This window comes from Vitis riparia, chromosome 7, assembly GCF_004353265.1.
Source record: "Vitis riparia cultivar Riparia Gloire de Montpellier isolate 1030 chromosome 7, EGFV_Vit.rip_1.0, whole genome shotgun sequence".
NCBI classification, from domain to species: Eukaryota; Viridiplantae; Streptophyta; class Magnoliopsida; order Vitales; family Vitaceae; genus Vitis; species Vitis riparia.
Window position 1 is genome coordinate 6,124,068 of NC_048437.1, and position 24,190 is coordinate 6,148,257.

Genomic DNA, 24,190 nt, shown 5'->3' on the forward strand with positions numbered 1-24,190 from the left:
TAAATAAAAGGGAGTTTTATAATTATATCTACCTAAACCCTCTTTGTATGCCTCTTATAGTGATTTTTTTTAAAGACATAAATATCCCTTAATGAAATCTCTAAAGTATCGTCTAACATAAATAAAAATTGAAACCCATGGGTTGTTATACTCAATAACCAGGTATAGCTGAGATGTTTGAAATTCTAGGACTGACATTTCGAGTTATGTTTGACCTTTTAGAACTGACATCTCGAATTATGTTTGACCTTTTAGATATACAATGAGGTTGCTTTTTTATTTATTTTTATCCTCCATTTACATTGTAGTTTTTCACTCCTAAATCACATCTACATTATTCCTAATTGTTTTTCAATCATTTTTACAATAAGTTTTTCTATCAAAACTTATATATGAATGAACTCTAAAAGATTTTCATATTCTATGGTATAAGACTTCAAACAGAATACAAAATATATATATAGTTATAATAGTCTTTTAATATCAAATAAGCTTCAAACAAAATGATTTGTAACTAGAATTGTGATTGCGAAGAAATTGATCGAGAGATAAAGGAAAAAGAATATGAGTTTACAAAGAAAATATTAGGAGTCTTTCAGGCTTTTAAAAGTGATAGCATGAATTTATTTAAAAGTTTTTAAGTGAATGTATAAATAAAATGGATGCAAAAAGAATTTAAGGAATACATTTATAATTTCCCTAAATAAAACCTACTCATTAAAAAATAGGTTACAAAGGGTAGTAATAAATATAAGAGAGATATAAAATATTTTATAATTGAATTTTTATTTATATGAGAAATCAAACACTAACATGTTATAACAAATCTTTAAAAAAAAATTCCAAATGTTATAGTTGATATTTCTATTGGCTATGATGCTGCTATTGCACTCTGAAAATATTTTAGATAAAAGATTTAACATCTTTGAATAACTAAACATACTAGGTAAAAATTATTTGTTTTGATCTTACCACTTTCTTATATTCGGTCATACTTGCAAGCACAAATTGTTCCAACTCTTTTACTAAAATTCTCCATTTTCATTTTTGCATTTTGCCATGGGGTTTTGTGTTCTTCATTCAGAGTAGAGTATCTCCAATTTTTCCTTATGGTTTCATAGACCCATGTATTCTATCTTGAGTATACAAATCTAGGTCAAGCATTAACAAGCCTACTTCTTCATTCCTTTCAGAGCTGAAAGGGGATTTATCTTACAAACACAAGAAGTGGTTTGACATTTTGGAAGACAGGGAGGTTGACTGAGGAAGACAGGGAACTTGATTTTGATTTGATAAAAAAAACAAGTAGAGAGATCAAGTACTCCTGCAACTGTAGACCCACTAACATGCAGCAACCTCATATTCAAATTTATTTTCAATAAAAAAAAAAATTGAAAAAGAAGATGCAAGTATATGATTTTTATGGTAAAAAAAAGGTTAACAAACAGGGTCCATCTTGATTGATAACCCATCTGCAATGTCCAAAAGCTGAACTTATTTAAAGAACTAAAAGATGAAAACTCTAACCATACTAATAGCTATTTGCCTACACAAGTCAAACGTGTCTAATATATACACATATAAATGTAATAAACACGTAGTTCACAAGTTCTTTAGGGCTGTGTAAGCAGAAATATGTATGTCATAGCACTCTGCATCCCATGAGAAGTCTTTTGTCATAGCATCCATTATCTTCTGATTCCACTGCATGGAATTACTCTTCTATAGGCAGCAACCCAAGAAAAAAAGAAAAGGAAGAAGGTTAACCCCCGTGTCAAATAAAAATGATCCATCAATCAAGTGTAAAATGCTCGACAAAGGAAAAATCTGCAACCCAATTTAAGAGAGAGCATACAATTTCATCTAGGGCTTCATTCGGTGACATATATGCAAAGGTTGTATTCAGGAACTGAGATAATTTAGTGCTCTGGAAGTCATGGTCCACAACATGCCTGTTACAGATGCAAAGACGTGAGTATTACTACCCAATGAGCAGGAGATAAATGACTACAATTATTCTGTTTGGTAACTTCAAACTGTACAACTGAAAATTACCTGAATCTTTTACCAATGGAAGTTATTGCAATAGGAGCAGCACCATACCTCATAGCTTTGAGCTACAAATTCCAGTTGTATAAAATTTTTGTAATGAGACCAAAGATACACACTTACATATGCAGAAAAAGCTCAGGTAATATATAAATCCCAGAGGTAAAGAAAGGTAATGGCTTGGAATTTTTCCAAGCATCCAAACAAGCAACTGCTTCCAAATATACTGTTTATATACAATTATTTTTAGTTTGAATAACATTGTGCTTAACATACCGGCACTTGGAGCATTGGATCATGAAAAGATGGGCATAAGATGATGTCAGATCCTGCAAAGATTAAATGTGACAAAGCTTCATCGCATTTGTCTATAAATCTCACATTTTCATCCTGTGGAAATACGAATGCAAACATTTTGCATCAGTTGCATGTAGCTTATGCAATAAGTTGTATTCTGATGTCAAATAACAAAATATGCAATCTAATGATGACAATTATCATATTAATTGAGTCTTAACTTCTGCAACAGATTGTTTTCTTATGTCAAATGATAAATATGCAACCTAAGAACTTTATATTCGTCTGTGTGTGTGTTGTACTAACAGGCAAATAGAGGAGAAGGATTAATAAAAGGGAGTGCAGCCCATGTACACAATATGTATAAAAGCAGATCATAAAAGATTAGAACTAAACCTCTGCTTAACAAACAAATTGTCATACTATCCAACAAATCCATAAGGGACAGTAAATGAAAACCCATTCATCTACCAGACCACAAAAACAAAGTCTCAAGAAGTACATCATTCATATCCAAGCAAGACTATTCCAAGACTTCAAAAGTTCTTCTACCACACACTGCTAAAGTGATCCAAAAATACACATAGAGTCAGCCTCCAACTCTGAAGACCGTACAAAGCACTTAGCCCATAATGGTGTGTCATGTGCAGGGGGAGTAGAGAGTCTATAGAATATGTTTTTTTTTACATTGCCTTGCAACATTAACATTATGGTGTAGATTAATTCAGTGTGCATGGATTGATTGGGTTCCACCCAGAAGGGTGAAGGAGACACTGATCATATCATTTAAAGGTTTTGAGGAACATCCTTGAGGTAGGACTCTTTGGTGCATTGCATGTTTCACTCTAATTTCAATCATTTGGCGGGAAAGGAATGCAAGGACTTTCGAAGATAGGTGGAATGTCTCTAGAAGCAGTTTAGGGCTTGTTTTATTTCTCTTCTTCCATGTGGACTTCTACTAGTGAAGCTTTTGCAGGTATCCCTTTAAGCTACATTCTACTATGTTAGAACCTATTTTGTAGACCGTAAGGTTGACTAAGGAGACACTTTGTGAATGGCTAACACATCCAGTGGGTTTTGTTAAGCTAAATTTTGATGAATATTCTTTAGGCAACCAAGGGCAACTAGGGATTGAGTTGGGGGGGATTGGGGTTGCTTAAAGATCACCACGGTAGAGTGTTAAGAGCATTATCTAAACTTGCAGGTTTAACCATTGAGGCAAAAATTCTAGCCCTTTTAGAAAGGTTGTTACAAGTGAAAGTTTAGGTGATTCTGCTATTATCATATCATGGGAGACTAAGAAAGAGGACCATGGAAGTTTGATGGGTGTTTGCACCAAATTATTGACATTTCTTTAGAGTAAGGATGTTTCTTCTCTTAGGCTCCTCGCTTAGGCAATCAAGTGGCACATGCATTAGCAAAAAGTGGAGCTAGACATATGATTTGCTAGCTGTTTGCCCTTAGCTCCACTCAGTCAAATTATTTTGTATTATTTGAAGCATTGTACTCATTCAAAAAAGTAAGAAAGAAAATTTCCAAAACTCTCTTAATCTTTCTTCAACTTTCTTCATGGTATCAAAGCCCATCTAGTGTTTCTAAAAATTTTCATTGTTGTTTTTTATTCAGTCTTCTTTTCAAATGTCTGAAATAACTTCTGAGATATTTGATACTTCAATAGGGCAATTTGTAATCCCTAATGATCGCCCTACAATTTAGATTACCTCTCATATACTCAATGAAACAACTTCTTGTGATGGTCTCAATCTGTGAAATTTTTCATCAAAGGCAAAGGGAAAATGGAACTACTAGATGGCTCTTGGAAGACATTTAATCAATAAGACCCAATTTTCAAGGCCTAGGATGCAAAAAACTCAATGGTCATGTCCTAGCTCATCAACTCAATGGAGCCCAACGTTAGTCAAGGTTATATATTCTTTTCTACGGCTAAGGGGATATGGGAAGCAGTGTCACTTACCTATTCTAATCAACATAATGAATCTTAATTATATAATTTGAGAAATAAACTCCGGGACTAAACAAGGAGGAAGAACTATGATAACCTACTATAACACCCTTAATCAACTTTGACAGGAGTCAAATATCTATCAGGACTATGATTGTAAATGTCCAGAAGATGGTTAGTAGTTCAAGCAAATACTTGAAAAGGAGAGGGTATTTGATTTTTTTGCGGGTCTAAATCTCGAGCTCGATCAGGTCCATAGTCGAATTCTTAGGGAAAAATCACTTCCATCTGTCAAAGAAGTATATAATAAGGTTAGAAGGGAAGAGAGTAGATTATTAGCTATGATGGATAGCCCCAACACTGAAACTTCAGCATTGATCAGCATCAAACCTAAGACAACCGTGATAAGTGGGCAGCAAAGCAATGGCAAAAAAATTAGTGACAAAGATAAATTTGTAGTGTTACCATTGCCCCAAGTCTCATCACATAAGAGACATGTGCTGGAAGTTACATAGAAAACCTCAAGTGTGGGGCAAAAGGAACAAATCTCCTAGTAATAATGGACGCAGCCTACAAGTCATGACTGAACCAACCAAGAATCAAGCTATTAGGAACTCGAAGAATCCAGAACAACCTTTTTTCACCAAGGAACAACTGGAGCACTTGCATAGTTTTATTAGTCAAACACAGATCTCTTCTAATCCTACCTCTTCCTCTAATTTGGCACAGGCAGGTAACTTCCTTATTTCCATGCATACTCCAAACTGCCCTTGAGGCCTGGCTTAGTGGTAAAGGGATGAGAAGGTTTGTGAGATTTTCCATGTTCAAGTCCCAATGGAGACAAATTTTACCTATACAAAAAAATGCATACTCCAAACTTAAAATCAGACCCTTGGATCATTGATTCAAGAGCCACAGATCACATGACTAGGTCATCTAACTTATTTTCTTCCTATGTTCCATGTTCTGGTCATCAAAAGGTAAAAGTTGTTGATGGATCCTAGTTTTTTGTTGCAAGAAAAGGTTCTATATCTATATCAAAGTACCTTACTTTAAATTCTGTTTTACGTGTCCCAAAGTTGTCTTATAATTTAGTTTCTATTAGCAAACTCGCATGTGACCTAACTTGTATTGCTAAATTTTTTTCCAACTCATTGTGAATTTCAAGAACTGTGTATGGGGAAGAGGATTGGTAGTGCTAAAGAGATGGATGGTTTGTTCATTCAGGAGGAGAAGTCTAAAGCTCTAGGAGTCATTTCTTTATCTTGTGAAAAATAAATAAATTTGTGGCACTTTAGGTTAGGTCATCCTGATTTTACCTATCTAAAGATGTTATTTCCTTTATTGTTCCAGAATAATACTGTTTTTGACTTTCAATGTGAAACTTATGAACTTTCTAAACACCACTGAACTCATTTTCCTGCACAAAATTGTAAAAAAATCCAACCCATTTGCTCAGGTGCATAGAGACTTATGGGGGCCTTTACGTATTCATACTGTCATGGGTGTTAGGTGGTTTGTTACCTTTATTGATGACCATACCAGAGTGTGTTGGGTCTATCTTCTCAAAGGAAAATTTGAGACCAAAAAGATCTTTAAAGTTTTCCAAAAAATGTTTCAAACACAATCTCAGGCCAAAGTGTGTATCCTAAAAATTGACAATGGAAAGGAATACTTCTCCAAAGTATTGGGAACCTACCTAGTGGAAAATGTGATTATCTATCAATCATTATGTGTTAATATGCCTCAACATAATGGGATAGACGAGAAAAAACTATCATTTACTTGAAGTTGTGGAAGCCTTAAAGTTTCAAATGAGGGTACCAAAACATTATTGAGGTGAAGCAGTTTTGGCAACTTTATACTTAATCAATCGTACGCCAGCTCAAGTGTTAAATTTAATACTCATCTTAATACCCTTAAACAATCTTGTCCCATTTCCAACTTTATTTGGTCTCCCATTACTCCTAAGGTTTTGGGGTGTGAGGTCGTCGTTCATGTCCATAGTCATAATTGGAGCAAGTTAGACCCTAGATCCATAAATGCTTCCATCCTCCTTCTCGGAAATGCTTTGTTTCTATGGATGTTACCTTCTTTGAAGGCAAACCATATTTTACCCAAAGTTCAGTTTGAGTAGAGTGGAAGATCGGTGTTGGTCTGTTCTACCTATGCCAGTGCTTGAGAGTCCTTTGCTCGTGAGTCCTATACCTGTGCTATTAGAGAGTCAAAAGAGGGAAAGTGTGTTTGAGAAAAATGTCAATTGTGAAAGGGAGATTGTGCCTATTCCCAATCAACCACAACTATAGGTGTACACAATAAGGAATAAAGAGGTTGAAAATCCTCCTCAATATGGCCAATCCCTTACCCTTAGCATGGTGGAACTAAACTCTAGTGAGTCACAATTTGATTCTTTCATTGATCAATCTGATCTTAATGTGCCAATAACCTTTATAAAAGGTGTTAGGTCTTATACTCAACACCTCATTGCCAAGTTTGTCTATTACCATAGACTAAATTCATCTTTCAAGGCCTTTACTACTAACCTTTTCAATGTGAATACACTTAAAACTATACAAGATTCTTTAGAAAGTCCAAAGTGGAAAGAGGCAATGAGGGAGAAAATGAGGGTCTTGCACAATGATCAAACAATGGGATCTTGTAGAACTACCCCATGGTAAGAACGCAGTAGGTTGTAAATGGGTGTTTACAATAAAATTGAAAGCAAATGGAAGCATTGATAGATATAAGGCCAGACTAGTAGCAAAAGGATTTACTCAAACCTATGGGATTGACTTTCAAGAAACATTTGCACCAGTAGCCAAGATGAATATAGCATGGTTCAAAATATCGGCCTAGTCGTATCCGTCTCGAACTTTTCCGCGCCAAGTTTGATACTCGGTACCATCTTCAACACAAACCAACCTAAGAACCGGTTGAGATTCTGAGTGGACTTGGTCGAAATTACGAGTTCAATTGTTTAAGATCTAAATATTCTCAGATTAAACCAAAAAAAAAAAAAAATTCCCTTTCAAATCACAACAAAAGGCAACCAAAGCTGAGAAATCTCTAATAATTATGAGAGATTCTCTTAAAAATAATTTTTTTTTCAAGACTCATAACCGTAAAGGATAAGAAGAAGAAGAAAGAAAGTCGTGTCGGTGATGTAGTTGTGGTGACCAACCGATGAGAAACATCACATTCTTTCATCGATGATGATCTTTGCATGTTGGTGTTGCCTCTCTTTAACCAATCTACATAGTGTTGTTTGGCTATGTACTGCAGAGAGGCTTTTACCTCCGCAAATCGGGTATCCCGTGGTGTGAATACTTGATGTTTGGGATTGAGAATTAAAGAAAAGAGCTTAATGTATTGTTTTATATAAAAATGATTTATTATTTCAAATGTTCATGTATTTGCATCATTTTACCTTATATGCCAACGGTATTTGGAATTGGAAATTTGAAAATTAGTATTTTATATATTAAATATGATATGAATGACTTTAATTTAGGTAATATATTATTTTACATGGTAATGGTATTATATAAGGTGTATTATTTTATATGTTAATTTATTGTTAATAATTTAAGAAATTATTTCATTTATTATTATATCAATAATTTATTATTAAGTTTATTAGTTTCTTAATTCATTTAATTATATTAAAAATAATTTTTTGAACCTCTTAAGTATCTTATTTTGCGTATCGCCCGATACCGAATTGAGATGCCGATACCGCGATTTTGAACCATGGAATATAGTGTGGGTACTTCGATCCCTTATAGCTAATTTGGAGTGGCTACTACACTAGTTAGACATAAAGAATGCTTTCCTCCGTGGTGATCTTGAAGAGGAAGTGTACATGGAACTCCCTTTGGGCTTCTAACAAACCTTCAAAAGAAAAATGGTCTATAAACTAAAGAACTCACTCTATGGTTTGAAATAGTCTCCTCGAGCATGGCTTGAGACATTCACTAAATCAATTCACAAGATAGGATATGTTCAAAGCTAAGGTGACCATATTTTGTTCTACAAGCTTGTGGAGGGAGACAAAATTACAATTCCCATCATGTATGTTGATGCATGATAATAACTAGTAATGACATGTTGAAATAAAGCAGTTAAGATAGCTACTTGCACAAGAGCTTGAAATTAAAAATTTAAATAACCTCAAATATTTCCTTGGAATTGAAGTTGCTAGATCAAGAAAGAGAATTTTTTTATTACAACAAAAGTACGTCTTAGACCTCTTGAAAGATACAAGCATGTTGGAACGCAAACCAGACAATACACCAATAGATGTAAACCACAAAATTAGAGTATCAACAAAATGTATTGCGGTTAATAAAGAAAGCTATTAGAGGCTAGTTGGTAAGTTAGTTTACTTGTCACACACAAGACCTGATATTGCATTTGTTGCAAGTGTTATCAGTCAATTCATGCATGCTCCAAATGAAGAACACATGAATGTTGTAGTAAAAATATTGAGGCATTTAAAGGGGACTATTGGGAAAGGTCTCCTATTCACTAAGAATAGTCATCTAGAGGTTGAAGTCTATTCTAATGCAGATTGAGTAGGCTTTATAACTGATAGAAGATCTACTTCTGGGTATTATCCCTTTATTGGAGGAAATTTGATAACTTAAAAAAGCAAAAAACAAGAAGTTGTGGCCAGATCAAGCGTAAAAGCCAAGTTTAGGTCTATGACACAAGGAATTTGTAAACTAATGCAACATTGAGCAGGCTCTATAATTGATAGAAGATCTACTTTTAGGTGTTGTACTGATGACTTAGAGAAGCAAAAAAACAAGTTGTGGCTGGATCAAGTGTAGAAGCCGATTTCAAGTCTATGACACAAGGAATTTATGAACTCATGTGGCTAAGGTCTCTAATGCATCAATTAAAAATAGCAAATGGAGGGTCTATGAGGCTATATTGTGACAACAAAGCAGCTATTAGCATAGCTCACAACCCGGTTTAGCATGATAGAACAAAACACATTGAGATAGATCGACATTTCATCAAGGAAAAATTGGATTTATGGCCTAATTTGTATACCATTTATCTCAACAAAAGAACAATTAGCAGACATTTTCACAAGACAATTATTTCAATCCATAATTAGCAAGCTAGGAATGATAGACATATTTGAACCAGCCTGAGAGGGAGTATTGAGGATATTATGTTGATTCTATTGAAAAGATTACTTTATTTCCTGCTGTAAATGAGACTTAATTATAGATATTTTTGTAATGTACTCCTAGAGATCAGAATGTAATTAGGATAGGCTAGCTCCTAGCTGTTTTTCCTTATTTGGCTCTACTAAGTCGAACTATTTTGTATTATTTAAAGTATTGTACTCATTCAGAAAAGTAAGAATGAAATTTTCCTAAGCTTTCTTTAACTTTCTTCATAGAGCATTGTGTACTTTTTGGAAGGATTTCTCATCCTTCTTTGTATTTAATATTTCATTGCAATGAAATCAATGCTTCTTATTAAAAAGAAACACACACACACACCAACTATTAAGCAAAGGTTCAAAAAAATCCACCATTTTGGTAATATCATCACTAGAACATCTTCAACAACCCATACAAGTGCATTCAAGCTTGCCATCCTGACTAGAGAAGTCAATGGCTGATTCCAAAAAAAATAAAAATTGATGGGTAGAAGCAAATGCATTAAAAGTGCTTAAAACACGCCTACAGTATATACGATGTATACGAGGCCAAAAAAAGGGAGGGATTCACAAAAACAACACCCTCATCTCACTTACAACCCAACCAATCAACAAAATCAAATAAAGACACTGTGCTAAACCCTAAATGTACCTTGAACCACTCTAAAAACATCTACATGAAGGAGCGTAAAATAGCATGGTCTGTCAAATCTAAATCTTCAAAGGCTCTTTGGTTTCTGTCCTTCCATAGTATCCAAAATAAACATAAAGGAATCGTTCTCCATACCTTCTTTCTTTTCTTCCCAACAAAGGATCCCTACCAGTTAAGGAGGGCATCCTTGATTGAGAAAGACATTACCTATTAAACATTAAAAAAAGCAAGGAGAAGGTGCCACAACAAGGTCGCCTTTGGATAGTGGAGTAGGATATGGTTTGTTGACTCTTCTTCACCTTTACACAAATAAAATCTGCTTGGAAGACACCAACCCCTCCTTTTTAGCTGATCTAGAGTTAGAATTTTTCCCAAACCTCTTCTTAAGCAAAAAAACTGACTCCCTGCTAGGCAAGAGTAAAAGGAATTCAATGTAAAGGTACCTTCCTTTGTTAACTGTCAAGCCATGACATCCTCAACACCTTTTCTGATCACTTGCCCTTGCAACCTATAAGCAACTCTTCCATCTCTCCCAATTCCTAATCATTTACTTGTCTTGTGAACACTAGGTTCCAACAACCCCCTTCCCTAACCTGATCCCACATTTGGTCTACCCAAGCTTCTTTATCATTGGCAATTGAAAACAATGTTGGGAAAGTCATTGCCAGAGGATTCTCTCCACACCACCTATCATTCCAAAACCTCACCCTCCCACCATTTCCTTACCTTAAAATCAAACCTGTTGTTGAATTCCTTCCTCCCATTCCGGATTGCCTTCCAAAGACCCACCCCATAACCTTCCCTCAAAACTCTGGAACGCCACCCCCCTTCTTCCTCTCCGTACTTCCCTACAAGTACCAGCTTCCAAAGAGCCTCATTCTCATAAGCAAATTTATTTGCTTCTGAAAAAATATTACAAAAGCACCTACAGCTTGCTTGTTTCAAGGCTAATGGCTGTAAATATTTGGTTTACAAACTCCACAAGGCCTTCAACAAGATTCCATCCTTAATTTGAAAATGACACCTATATCTAGGATATACTACATGGGTAGGTTTACCATAACCAAATAAGATAGAACAGTAGATTTAAATCATATTAGATAACACTTCACCATATTTGTCCTGACTCTGCAATGAATACAAATAAATATTAAGGGACAGGAAAGTGTATGACAAACAAGGAAGCAATGCTTGTACCTTGATTTCTTCCAGAAAAGAATCCAGAGACGTGTTTTTGCTTGGTACTTTGCTAAGCCTTGTGAATACAAACTGTAGAGAATCACTGGACAAATCACTCTCTTATGGAATCAAGAAAAGCACATCATACAAATATTTTTACAGAAAGCTGTGTCTATAAAAAAATAGTTTTACAGAAGGTCATGGCTACTACAACAGCCAATAAGGGTTTTCAGTGGGAATTCTGTGGATGAGTCAACAATATCTATGAAAAAACAGAACGGCATTCATAGAAGTAACAACCTGAACATCCCTCCTGGAAGCAATCAAGACAACTTCCTTCAGGTTCTCCAGATCAACATCTGAAACTTCAGAGAAAATGCATCCGACCTGCTAACGAAATTATTTTAGAATTTTCCAGAACCTTCTAACAAAACTGATCACAGCATGTGTATGTGTGAGAGTGATTATCATATATTTTTCCAGAAATAGGAAAAAAATTAATTTTATATCTTCAGAAGTAGAAAACTAGCAAACAACTTTTTCACCCTTGCATGTTAACAAACTCAACTAGAAAATACGTGCAGATACTGATGTCCTGAAATTGCTCCATATGCTAGTTTACATCTTAAGAAACCAGTAAACACCAAATCATTCCATATAAAAGGTAAAATTATGATTTCCATCAGAAGGTGAAACCTGATTACAAATATTGAAATTAGCTACTCAATGTTATGAAATTCACCTAGAAGCAATGGGGGCTCGAAGAATTACTTTCAATAAAGCTTATTTGGATCACAAACAGAATCAATTAATTCTGGTCCAATATGATGATCATAATTGAAGTATGAAATCATAAACAATCATAAGAGGCAATGGATGTACAAGGAAAACCCGTACGAGATCAGAAACTACAAGCCTTTGCAGCTTGCTCCACAATCCACATGAGAAAAAAACCAAGTCAAGATACAACACTTACCAGACATGAGATCTGTGATCCACTCATGGACTTACTCCATGCTACCCACTCTTAAACACTTTCAGCACTTGATCACTCTCATGAATCTTCCTTGAACTTGCTTCAAGGTGTAAAGCCTCTCACAATCATGAATTCACTCCAAGATGCCAATCAAACATTGGCCCAGTTGAATGAAGAGAGTATGGATGTGAATTTTACAACTCAATGATTAATCAATGTGAGTATGAAAAGCCTCCCCCAAAAACTCTCTAATTTCTTTGCTTCTTTAACTAGCCAAATGAGGTAGTTAGAGCTATATGAAGACGAATATACTCCAGCAATCATAACCGAGTGAGATCATGATGACATTAGGTGCAAACTAGAGTTTCAAAACAACATGATTTAAGACATCGCCTGAATTGTCTATCAATCAACCATTCTGGCTGTGCGTTATTTCACACTATTCCCAAAATCACCCATCTAGAACAATCAATCAAGCCATTCAAGTGTGGTTGACCAATCGTCTGATGTAGCAAGTCTCTCAGTTTCCTCAAGTGATGGATTGACTCCAAGATGGATCAATTAGTCTCCTGAAGAAATCTGAAAACAGGTCTTCTGAAATGCCAGAACTGCTTGTTCTGTACACCCAACCTATAACTAAGCTTGGTTTAGTCGATTTTTGAGTAAAACCACACCTATCATAGTCTAGCCTACAATATCTTCAAAGACCTTGGGATTAAGTACCATGAACTTCTTTGGTCTTTGATCATTGAGAAAGTCCATGACAAGATAATTATCAGTCACTGATTTCGTTTATTGAAAATGGAACAGAATTTCCAACTTAGACACATAAAAACATTAACATGTACATTGGCCAACTTAACAAATCACAACCAAAACTGAAACAGGAAAAAAAAAAAAGATCAGGAGATTAAAGAAACCCTCTATGTAACACTCACAAGAATGACAGAAGCATGCTCAGTTAAACCCAAGTGCTGCTGCAATGCGACCTTGCAAACAGCTTTCCCCTTCATATTATCTGCAGTATAGTTTTCTGGAAGAAACTTGTCCCTGGAAGGATCCCAGGTGAACTTGTCAAATCCGTAAGGAGCAATTAGCAACTTGTCCCTACAACCAAATGTAAACAGAAAAAAACTAGAAGAATTAGAAAGTTGCAGTATTAAAGCAGCCTCAAATAATGAGAGAAAATGTTTCTGAACCAATCAATTTTTTGTACCAAGAACATCTATTCCATTTCAGTTTCAAAGAGGAAAAAAATGGGGAATACAAAAGAAAGTTTCATAAAACATTCAAAGGCCCAAATTCATAAACAGCATAGAAGCATGACTTACTTGTGGATGGTGAAAGTGGATTCCAACCCATGACTCAAACTGTGAATAATACTCGCTTTTGAATGCATGGATGACATTATGACAACGTTATTGGAGTAAACAACTCCACCCTGCAAGTTTTTGGAATAAAACCCAAGTGATTCCAAGCAGCCAAAAAAGTTAAAGATTCTAATAAAGAGGGAGTTTGCATGTTGACAATAAGCATCAGATAGTGGATGAAAAGGTATAAGACCTGCTTTAATGGCACAATTTTCTACAAAAATAGAGACTGGGATTTGGAGGAAATTTGCAAAAATATGATGAAGATGTGAAAAGATATATAGTTATGTGGCAGATTTGTAATGAGTTACTTGCAACATGGGATTTACATCCTATTTATGTTGAATATAATTTCATCCTTGAAAATATGCAGCCAATTTCACCTAGGTTTGATTTGCTCAGTCTCATGATTCTGGTTATTTCATTTAACTAAGGTGTGGTAAAAATTCCTGAAAACATATGAAGTTCACAGTTTCTCAAAATGATGGATGGATAACACAATAATCACCCAATGCTGGCCACAGAGTAACAATTCACAAGATGGTAGATTATATAACAATGCCAACCATAGAGAGCACACACATATATAACAGGCAGAAATGTATACCTTCAAAATGTTGGCAAGATGGCCCTTAGTGTTATCTTGCAAACGATCAGAGCGGTGGAGCCTAGAAGAATCAAGTCCACAAAGTGCAAGCTTATCAGGTTGCTCAAGACACTAAAAGATAAATAATAAATCATTATCACTAAGATGGCTAATGATGTCAAGCACAAAATGAAGAAATATGTAAATTCAGGAAAGAATGTCATCACCTGAGAACCAAAGTCATGGCATGTTAACATTATTCTAGTACCTCCTAGTCCCTACATATTTCAAACAAGAACATTTCTATGATGAGAATGTTTCCAACAGATTAACATTTCTTTTTCCACAAATCAATTGTCAGAAGTGTTAAATAAAAAAAAGAGATATATACAACAATGGGATGCATTACTATGTGCCAAATAAAAAATTCATGTGATATGAAGGTTTGAAACATAGACAATTAACCATTTTCTTAAGTTCTACAATTAGTAGAATCCACCAGAGCTGAGCTATTAGACAATAGTTTTATGAAGGTTCATATCAGTTCAAGGTAATCATACATTCATAAACGGATAACAGCCAATATTTACCAGGAAGTTTGTGTTTTCCCCAAATATGCATATATTTCAGCAAAAGAGTATAACACAAAAAAGGAAAAAACTCTTCACATGTTTGAATTTGGTTTAACAAGCAAGTATCACTCCTATGAAAGGATGTGAAAAAAAGTAGAGAAATTCTCAATGATGTCATGCTAAAAGGCAAATGCCCAACTGTAGCACAGCACAGTTTAAATGGACCAGTACTGTCAAAGGCTCAAACAAGGTGAGGCTTTAATTAGGCATATATGCATTGAGGCTTCTCTCAGCATCTACCTCTTAGATGAATCAGATGTAGATACCTTCCTTCCAAAATTGGGGCAATTCTGTATAAATTACATACTTCTGTAACTGTTGCCTGTTTGCTCAAACATTACAAATACAACTGCAGTTTTTAAAATTCATTTAGCTCCTATTTAATATTAAAGTAAGTCAATGTCACTAAACTACATTAAAGGTACTTTTGACTGCTTTCCAACAATCCAAAATCCACATTGAGGTTGGACTGAAAGGTTTGCTTTATAGCTTTTTAGCCCTACAATTTCTTAGAATTTCACATTGATAAATTGTTTATCAGCTTTAAATTGATCACAAGGTAAATTTGTTTCTTCAACTTTGGTTTTAGACCAGGTGGCATCACATTGATACTCTCTTTCTATTGATTGCAAATTCTTGCCTTGAATAAATTCATCTATCATGATACTTATGCCAATGAATTCATGCATACACCTTGAGACGCAGGTGGACAAAAAGCCTCACCTTCATCCTAGCTTCTTGCATTCTAAAACCACATTTAAAGGAGAAGAAGTCCATTGAGGGGATTTGGAATCTATATAGTGCAATTTCCTAAAGAAAATACTGTTAGAAACACGGCTACTTTCACTGCACCTAAAATTGAAAATAAAGTGGTGTTTAATAAAACTGAAAATTAAGTAATAAGAACTTGACAGTTGAATTATAAGTAATATAAAATATAATTAACAAATTCATAGAAGTAAGATATCATCTTAGATTTATATGTCAGATTTAATTTAATTATTTAATAATAGAAAAAATTGAAATCTGAAAATGGCTTATTTTACAATTTAATCTTATACTTATGAAATGACATATTTTAAATATTCTTTCCAAATATTGTATGAATAATATATTAATATTAATTGACACAAATTACTATATGGATTGTTCCCTAGAAAAATTAAAACAAATAAATAGTTACAAAAATCCTAAATAATTGAAATAGCAAAAAAAACTCAAATAATTGAAATAGTTACACTTCTTGTTTTCTGATTTTTTTTAAATGATAGTAACTCCATAAAACGCAAGAACTCTTTGAAATTTACCTTAAAAAAATGTGATGACTTTTAAAAAAATGAGATATTAAAAAAAATTTGCTACCTCAAATTTGAAAAATTTTAAAGGGTTTAAGGTGAGGCGTGACAAAGCAGTTAGTGTACCAAGCTTGTAACTTTCATGGTTATAACTCAACTCGAACATGAATAGGCTTCAAAGTTGTATCATGCTAGTCTAGGGGCACATGCCCAAGCACTTGGGCAATTGCTTGTCGCACCAAAGTTTAAAACTTTAAAATAAATTATTACAACATTTACATACTCATAGAAAAAATAAAATAAATAAATAACATGAATGGTTTTTCCATCATACCTTGCAATTTTTTTCTCTAATTATATGAACAAGAAATTTTTAGAACCCTTTAATATTATCAATTAAAATAGAGTTTTGTTTTTCATAATTTCAATTTTTATTGTATTAAAGAACTTATGTGAAAAGATTCTAATTTAAAAGAAGTTATATTTTAGTGTAAAAAGAATTCTTCAATAAAAATCTTTATTTTATAAAAGAAAGATAAAAATGGAATAAAAGACTTAAATTTTAAAATTCACTCAGTGCTTTTTTCTTTAAATGGTTAATTAAACCTCTCTTACTAAACAAATTCAATGGCTTTTTCATAGTTTTTATTTTTAAGTGGTTTAAAATCTGTGTCATCAAATGCGCTTAAAAAGTAGGACCTGACAATTTTTCCCCTTTTAACTAAGTAGTTCTTTTATCAAACACCCCTAAAGTCTTCTTTCCTTCCACATGCTACAATTTGAATAGACAACATCACTTGATGTTGCTAAAGTTATTGGACATTATTGTTCAAATAAACACACATACTAAGTTAATCACAAAATAAAAACATGATAAGAAGGTGAAAACCGATAACAATCAATGTCTTCACCTTATAAAGGCCATGTTTGGTTAGTTTGATATAACATGAGATAGAATAAGAGATAGAATAATATATCCTATCACATGTATGGTTGAGGATAGGATAGGATAAGTTATCCTATCACTTATCATATCTTATCTTAAACCAAACATGGGATATAATAAGATAAGTGGCGGGATGTATTATCTCACTACTTTTTTATATCCTTTACACATGGGATACACTAATACTATGTTAAGATATGGAATATATATATCCCATGAATCATAAATTTACTCTTGTTACTTTTTTTAATGTTTTTTTTTTCAATTTTCTATATTACTTACTCATTTTGTAAAATGAAAATTTTTGATTAAAAAATTAAATTTGTAGTTAAAAAATAATTAAGAAAATATCATACAATGATACTAATATATATTATTTAATATACATAAATTATTTTCTATATTTAACAACATAGTATAATATTTTTATTTATAAATTTTAAATATTTTAATCATAAATATATTTTCTATTCCATTTTTTTTTTTTATAAACTAATATAAGTAGGACATAACATATCCCATAGGATATAAAACCTTGTGATATCATTCCATTGGATATAATATCCAAGGATATCATATCTCATTGGAAATGATATCCTAGGATTATAGATCCAATCCAGCCAACCAAACATAGTCAAAGAGATTTTCCTTTTGAACGACACTCCTAAGAAGCAACACAAGTGCACCATACCACATGTGAACTAATTGAGGGACCAACATTGTTTTCAAATCCAATAGGCTATGGTTCTTATGTAAGGTTTTTAAAATTAAATTAGAAACTAAATAACTGCTCAGTGAATACTCTATGCTCAAATAGGTTCCAAGAACATTAAAAAATTCCTTGATTTACCAAAATAAAATAAAATCTTAAGGTGTGGAGATCATATTCTTTTGATCAGATAATAAGAATATTACCACAAGATAGTGCAATAGCTGCTTTTCAAACCAAAATATTCAGTACATAGAACATATGAACTTAATTCTTAACTGCACCTGTTTAACAAAAACATCCCAGAAAAGTGGTCCAACAATAGCAGTCTCCCAGTTGTGTATATGTAACACATCAGGCTGCTTTCCTGATTTTACTATATAATCCAACGAAGCACGGGAGAAATAGCTAAATCTGAAAGCACCAATTAAATAATCCATTAGGAAAAAATGGTTACCAACAGTGGCATAAATTAGCAAAGGATATATAAGAAGTAACACAAACAATAAAAGCTGATAATGTCGATCTCTTCCCAATTTCAGGATTCATATTCAACTTTTTTTTAGCTCCATAATCAGACTTTTCTCTTCAGTATTTATTCTGGTAGCAGTTTTAAGTTATTAACTTGTAAACAATGGAGTGTTCAGATTTTTAAATCTCTATTAGCTTTATTTATTTAACAAAAGCAATGTTTCAACACGCAACACACTAGAATTTCAGGCAGTGTCAAGCATACTAGAGTCGGACCATGCAAGACTACATTATAGGCACCATCATTTTCAGGACAGCAATGCCTCTGTCAATATATTATGAAATCAAGACATACAACTCATGTCAGATGGTCACCATTATCTAATTAGGCTAGCAATAAGTACAAAAGAATTCTACAACACAGAGTCAACTAGAGCAACAGCAAACACATTATAGATAAATTTACCAACCGTTCAAAATCATCTGGATAGCCATATAACCTCTCACGGGTAAAAAAGGTTGAATAGTGCACAGGTTGAATAAAAGTAACTCCAATTCCATAGACAACTCTGCATAATATGAATAAGAAGTAATATCAATAAAGAGATATGTAAATTGATGGGGACAAAAAATATCAATCTACTATACACCTAAGAGTAGCTCCATACAAACAAATAATATGGGCTAGGCTTTTAGTTTGGTTTATGAAGGGAACAGTCTAATAGGGTGTTAAGGATGAAATAAAGGTCTGATTGGCAATGGCTCAAGGTTGCTTAGGTCAAAAACAAAAGAAAAAGCTTGCTAGAAGATCTGGACAGAAAGGGAATTTTGGGTCTCTAATTTATGGTAGTAGAAGTAAAAGCAAGGCTAGAGTTCACAATCAAAGAATAGGGTTTTAGGAATAAAATTAGGATTAATGGAAGGCCAGTTGAATGTATAGAAATGCGTCCAGAAGTAAAGAACAAGAACAAGAAAAGATACATAAATCTAGAGTCTCATAATTTAAATCCTTCCAAAAGTCTTGCCGAGAAGAGGAACTAATGAATTTCACTGCAAAATTAATTGTTAGACTCTCCTCCTCCCCCCTCTCTCTCTCTCTCCTTTTCCTTTGTTACCATTTACTGAAACTCTAAATTTCATCTTGCCCCGAAAAACAAGGCCACTGTGTAAATTTTTAGTACAAAAAGAACAGCCAAATCTCACCCTGTCCAAATTCTGTTTCCCTGCAATTGACCATTAAAATATGAATAGAACTCCGCATCAATTTCTCGTAATCCTTGAACTTCATCTAGGTCTAGGCTTGCATACCTGCTCACAAGGATTACTCCTCTAAGTCAACTCTGAAACTTCAGGTCTCTAATGTAACATACAAAAAAAATTAAGGGAACAACAGTTAAGTTTCCTTTCATTTGATGCATACTATAATGGACCTGTAGTATAAAAAACAGGATTATCACAAAACAGCAGCTGTATAATTAAGGGCATCTAGGCAATGTCCAGGTAATTGGGCATCACAAGTTGAAGTGTGGCTCATTTCTGCCTATACAGTGCCTAAGCAAAAAAAAGTTTATTACTATCTTCATCTATACTGAATTTCACATTTTTAATTTAAGTGGTGAGGCATGCAATTTGCAGTTATGCATCTGTGTAGATGAGTTGAGTAGATAGAGTAATATAACGTAAGATTTCATTTCTCCCACTCAATGAATAGAGTTCACGAAAAAAGGGTTAAAGATACACAACGTGAAGCTTAATTCACAGGCAAATGTGCCAATTTGAAAGTAAACAAGGTCAGCTAAGCATTTTTATTTCACTTGCAAGATGTAATATCAAAGCACCGATTTTTTCAAAAAAAGCGAATTTATACTCAAAATGATCATGGTTATGAGACAACAGAGCTAAACAGTTCTACCTAAAGGAATCTACATTGGTGAAAATTTAGGATGCGTTTCAGAAGCAATTGACCTTCTGTAGTATCAAATGGTTCAAATTGTTTAAAATAGTTTCGGAAGCCTTAACAAATAAGATAATCGATTTCTACATGTTGGTCTTTGGTAGACTCATTATGCTAAGGACCATCTTGACACATGTTCAGCTAAAGTGCTTAAGATCCCATTAAACCTAACAAGAGATCTAGGTTATCAAGCTGACACCTGTTACTCCACTTCATTGAAAGCCAAAGTGTCACCTGCTACCACTGCAGCTTACAACTTAAGAAAGGAGTTTGATTACCTGCCAGGCAAGAAGATGCCAAGATGATTCCTTAACTACACTAAAGTTAGGGTACTGCTGCTATAAAATACTTAACATGTCTCCTTGGAATAATTTTATTATCCTATGATTTGCCTTTCTCTGTCTTCTGTTGCTAATGTTTGTCTGTGCGTGTTCCCAAAATAGTGCACAGTTGACATTCAATTTTATGGCATTTGCCAATAATTGATATGCACGAGCTATGAGGTCATCATCTTCAATTGCTAATTTCTGGAAGCAATTTGAGACAGAATCAACATGAAAGTTGAAGTCCTTTGATTACTTTGGTAAAATAACCTCCACCAAGTTGCCCTGTCTTTGAAGTGCATGAGACAAACCAGTCACATAAGATGCCAAAGATCCAACAGAGACCACAGGTACCATTTCAGTGCATATGTGGACAATGTGAAAACCATTCCTGAATTGAATAAGAGAGGAAAAGAAAAATGTTAGAACAGGACAAACAAGGAAAGAAGAGAAAAAGAAAAAGGGATGTCATGAATTATCTTGGTGTCACGATTCAGAAAGATAAAGAATAAAATAACTTCTCCAAAGGATTCATGAACTACTTTATATATGAACTACAACTTTTCTCTAAAGAAGTCATATTTTGAAGTAAGCATTGCAGAAACAAATATATTCTAAATTTCATAAATTTTCAAACTATAATATGTTCAGTACTGTTCATTTGATTCATGCATTTTCTACAACAGTTCTACCATACCCTTAACACAGATTATGGTGGGCTTCTCAGCTAAAGACAAGATCTAAGGAAAAAGTCACCATCATCGCCCACACACAAGAATACTATGAGTAATTCAAACTATAAGGAAAAACTGCCTGCATGTTTGAACATTTACAGTATTGCATTATTCAGTACAATACTACTGGGCAGTCAAAATAAAAGCATCAGTTTTACCTTTTGTTCTTGTCTGAGAAGTGGCGTAGTTCTGCCAGAAGTTCCACATCTTTTCTCTGCATGATGTCAAAGAAAACATCAGCTACAATGGCATTAGAGTTCATGACCAGCCTTCTGAAATCAGATGCCTCTCCAGTGTCAATCATGCCTTTGAGGACCATCGAGTCTATACGAAGCAGCAAATCCCAGAGAATTGATAGCTTATCTGGTTTAAGTAGAAAAGAAGATTGTTAAACAATACCCCCCTCATACACAACGTTATATCCGGACAGTACATATTTAAACACTGAAGTACAATTCTTGGTTTTCTCAACTTTAGTGCCAATATCAATAATATTTTTTATCTTCACAAGATACTATGATTAGTATACAGCCAACATTGTCATAGGCATGTAGCACAGTGGTGCAAGTATGGTTTGTTGATCTGGCAATGTCTAGGCTTGGGCTCTCTGAAGCCCATATTAGTTAAAAATTGCCAGAAAATAAAAGAGAACACATTTTTAAAAAATAATTATGAAGTCTGTGCTTTTGAATAAACTAGTTTGCATGCCAATTCATAAGGAATCCAATACCCATGTAAAATACTATAAAAATGATAAACTGCAGGAAATGCATCACTGCACATCCTGTAAAAGAAAGGCACCAAATGAAAAAATGGTATAAACAAATCAAGATTCTAAATCAGACTAAAATTATTTATAATTCATTACTTAAGCCTCACTGGTAAATTCAGTCTACAATGTCAGGAAACTATCACCTTTTCCGGCATCAGCTTGGTTTTCCTCCAATTTTTGTATCCTATCAAGCAACATTTCCTTCTCCGTTTTAGCCTTTTTCAGCTCCTCCACAGCCATCAGGCGTTGTTTATTTAAGTACAGAATATCTGAAAAATCAATTAAAAAAATGTATCAAAATATATCACAGAATATTCTTTATACAATAATAACCAGACCTTATATTCTAACTACATAAGGTCTTAAATATCGGTCATTGCATGAGTTCTCACTTCATGTTTTACCTTTTCACTTGTAGAAAGAAAAGAAAAAAACAAAAACTGAGTCAGAATTAGGGGCTTACTCCTCTGAGCTTCTCTAAAGAGTTGCCAAATTTCATTATGTTTTGTATCCGGATCGCTCTCTGGTGACTGCAGCAATTTTTAATCAAAGACCAACCAAAATATCCATGTGAAACAGAGATTTAGATGAAATGGAAAGACAATATGGACTCAGATTCTGAAGCAATCAAATACGCACTTGGGACATTTTCATATGAGCATGACCCTCTAAGCTGGAAGGCAATGTCATGGAAAACCTGTCACTATCGGAGTTGCACATACCATAAATATATTTCAAAATAAAAATAAAAATTACACTTACTCCATTTGTGAAGGTGCTTCGAATAAGCCATTGACCTCATCATTCTTCCTGATGAAGTGTCAGAATAAGGAGCCAGTATTATAGTAGTATTTTTAGTGTAACCCTTGAAAGCGACCAAAATTTTCAGTTGAAGATTTTACCTCAAGCAACGAACTGTTCGAGGTTTAACACGGTGTTTATTGGATGTGTTGAATTTTGGAAAACCGAAGGCCCAAGGGATCGCAGCATTTATCAAAGTCTCCATTAGCGCGCCCCTACTTCACCGTTCTGCGGAATAACAGAATGCATAAAAACTAATATATAATATTCCCGCGTCTGTTATTTTCCTATATTTTCTCGGAAACCAAATGGAGCCTAATGATCAAAAGACAATTCAAACAGTTCAACTGCTTTTAATATTTGAAGACATTCGAACTAACAAAAACATACAAATGAGGAACACTGAAATATCAAATTTTGAAGCTTACAAAACCCTAATTAGATCTGGCGAAAGGGATTTGCTGCTTCGGGACCGCTATCGCCATCTGGTCTCTAAGCATATCTGCGTATGTAACTCCAGTGGTGTTTGGCTTAAAGGAGTGTCTCACGTGGGGGTGAGGAGAACTCCAGAATGAGATCAAAAACGCCGGAGAGGAAGAAACGGAGAAACCAAAACTGGCAGACAGGAGAAAACGGAGATAGCACATTTTGACTTACAGAAGGAATTGTAGAGTTTGATTTGTTTATAACTCCAATAATTTTGAAAAATAATTTCCTATACATATTTTATAACATCGACTAAAATAGTATCATTTTTTTTTAAAAAAAAGGCTTATGATTTTATCGTATTAATATTTATATTTTAGTGAAAACTATTTATCTTCAACCTATTTCTAAATGTAAAAATATTATGTTAATAAGTTTTAAAGTGAATTTAATTTAATATTAATTGAATTTATAATCTTTAATAGAATCAAAATAACAAACATATTTAAAAATAATTAAATTTTATTTATTTAAACGAGTTTTTTTCTTCTTTTTTTAATACTATTTTTAAAAATAAATTGTCAAAAGCAATATATATATATATATTATTGTCTTTAACTTGAAAACAAAATTTAAAAGCAATCTTTTTTTTAATTAAAAAAGGAAAAGAAAAAAGAAAAAACTTTGTCCCTCAAAATTTTTAAATACTAAAACTCTTATAATAAGCTTAAGAAATAAAGCATTTTTATATATTTTTCTTATATATATAAAAATAAAAATGTTAATGGCTCGTTAATATATTTTGAATTTTTATTTGGACTTATGTTTTTTATTCATTCCAATCCAATGGTACGTAAACTCCTCTAATATATCAAT

The 24,190-nt window shown here is 33.6% G+C and overlaps 1 protein-coding gene across 2 annotated transcripts; it reads right to left on the reverse strand.

The window, feature by feature from the left end:
* Positions 1-1,403: 1,403 nt before the first annotated feature.
* Positions 1,404-23,456, reverse strand: LOC117918976 (probable starch synthase 4, chloroplastic/amyloplastic). 2 transcript variants are annotated; one of them, XM_034835976.1, is made up of 21 exons: positions 23,317-23,456; positions 22,990-23,116; positions 22,850-22,897; positions 22,727-22,760; positions 22,551-22,617; positions 22,231-22,356; positions 21,474-21,678; positions 20,838-20,972; positions 19,508-19,612; positions 18,775-18,873; positions 18,118-18,247; positions 14,479-14,529; positions 14,273-14,383; positions 13,627-13,736; positions 13,234-13,402; positions 11,620-11,706; positions 11,338-11,409; positions 2,326-2,439; positions 2,056-2,117; positions 1,856-1,952; positions 1,404-1,722 (listed from the first exon to the last, which is right to left on the reverse strand). In XM_034835976.1, exons 2-21 carry the CDS (start codon positions 23,091-23,093, stop codon positions 1,603-1,605), a joined length of 2,046 nt encoding a protein of 681 aa, XP_034691867.1. In that variant the 5' UTR covers positions 23,094-23,116; positions 23,317-23,456; the 3' UTR covers positions 1,404-1,602. The 2 variants fall into 2 exon arrangements, with proteins under 2 accessions (XP_034691867.1, XP_034691865.1); XM_034835974.1 differs by having other exon boundaries at positions 11,620-11,709.
* Between the last annotated feature and the right edge of the window lie 734 nt (positions 23,457-24,190).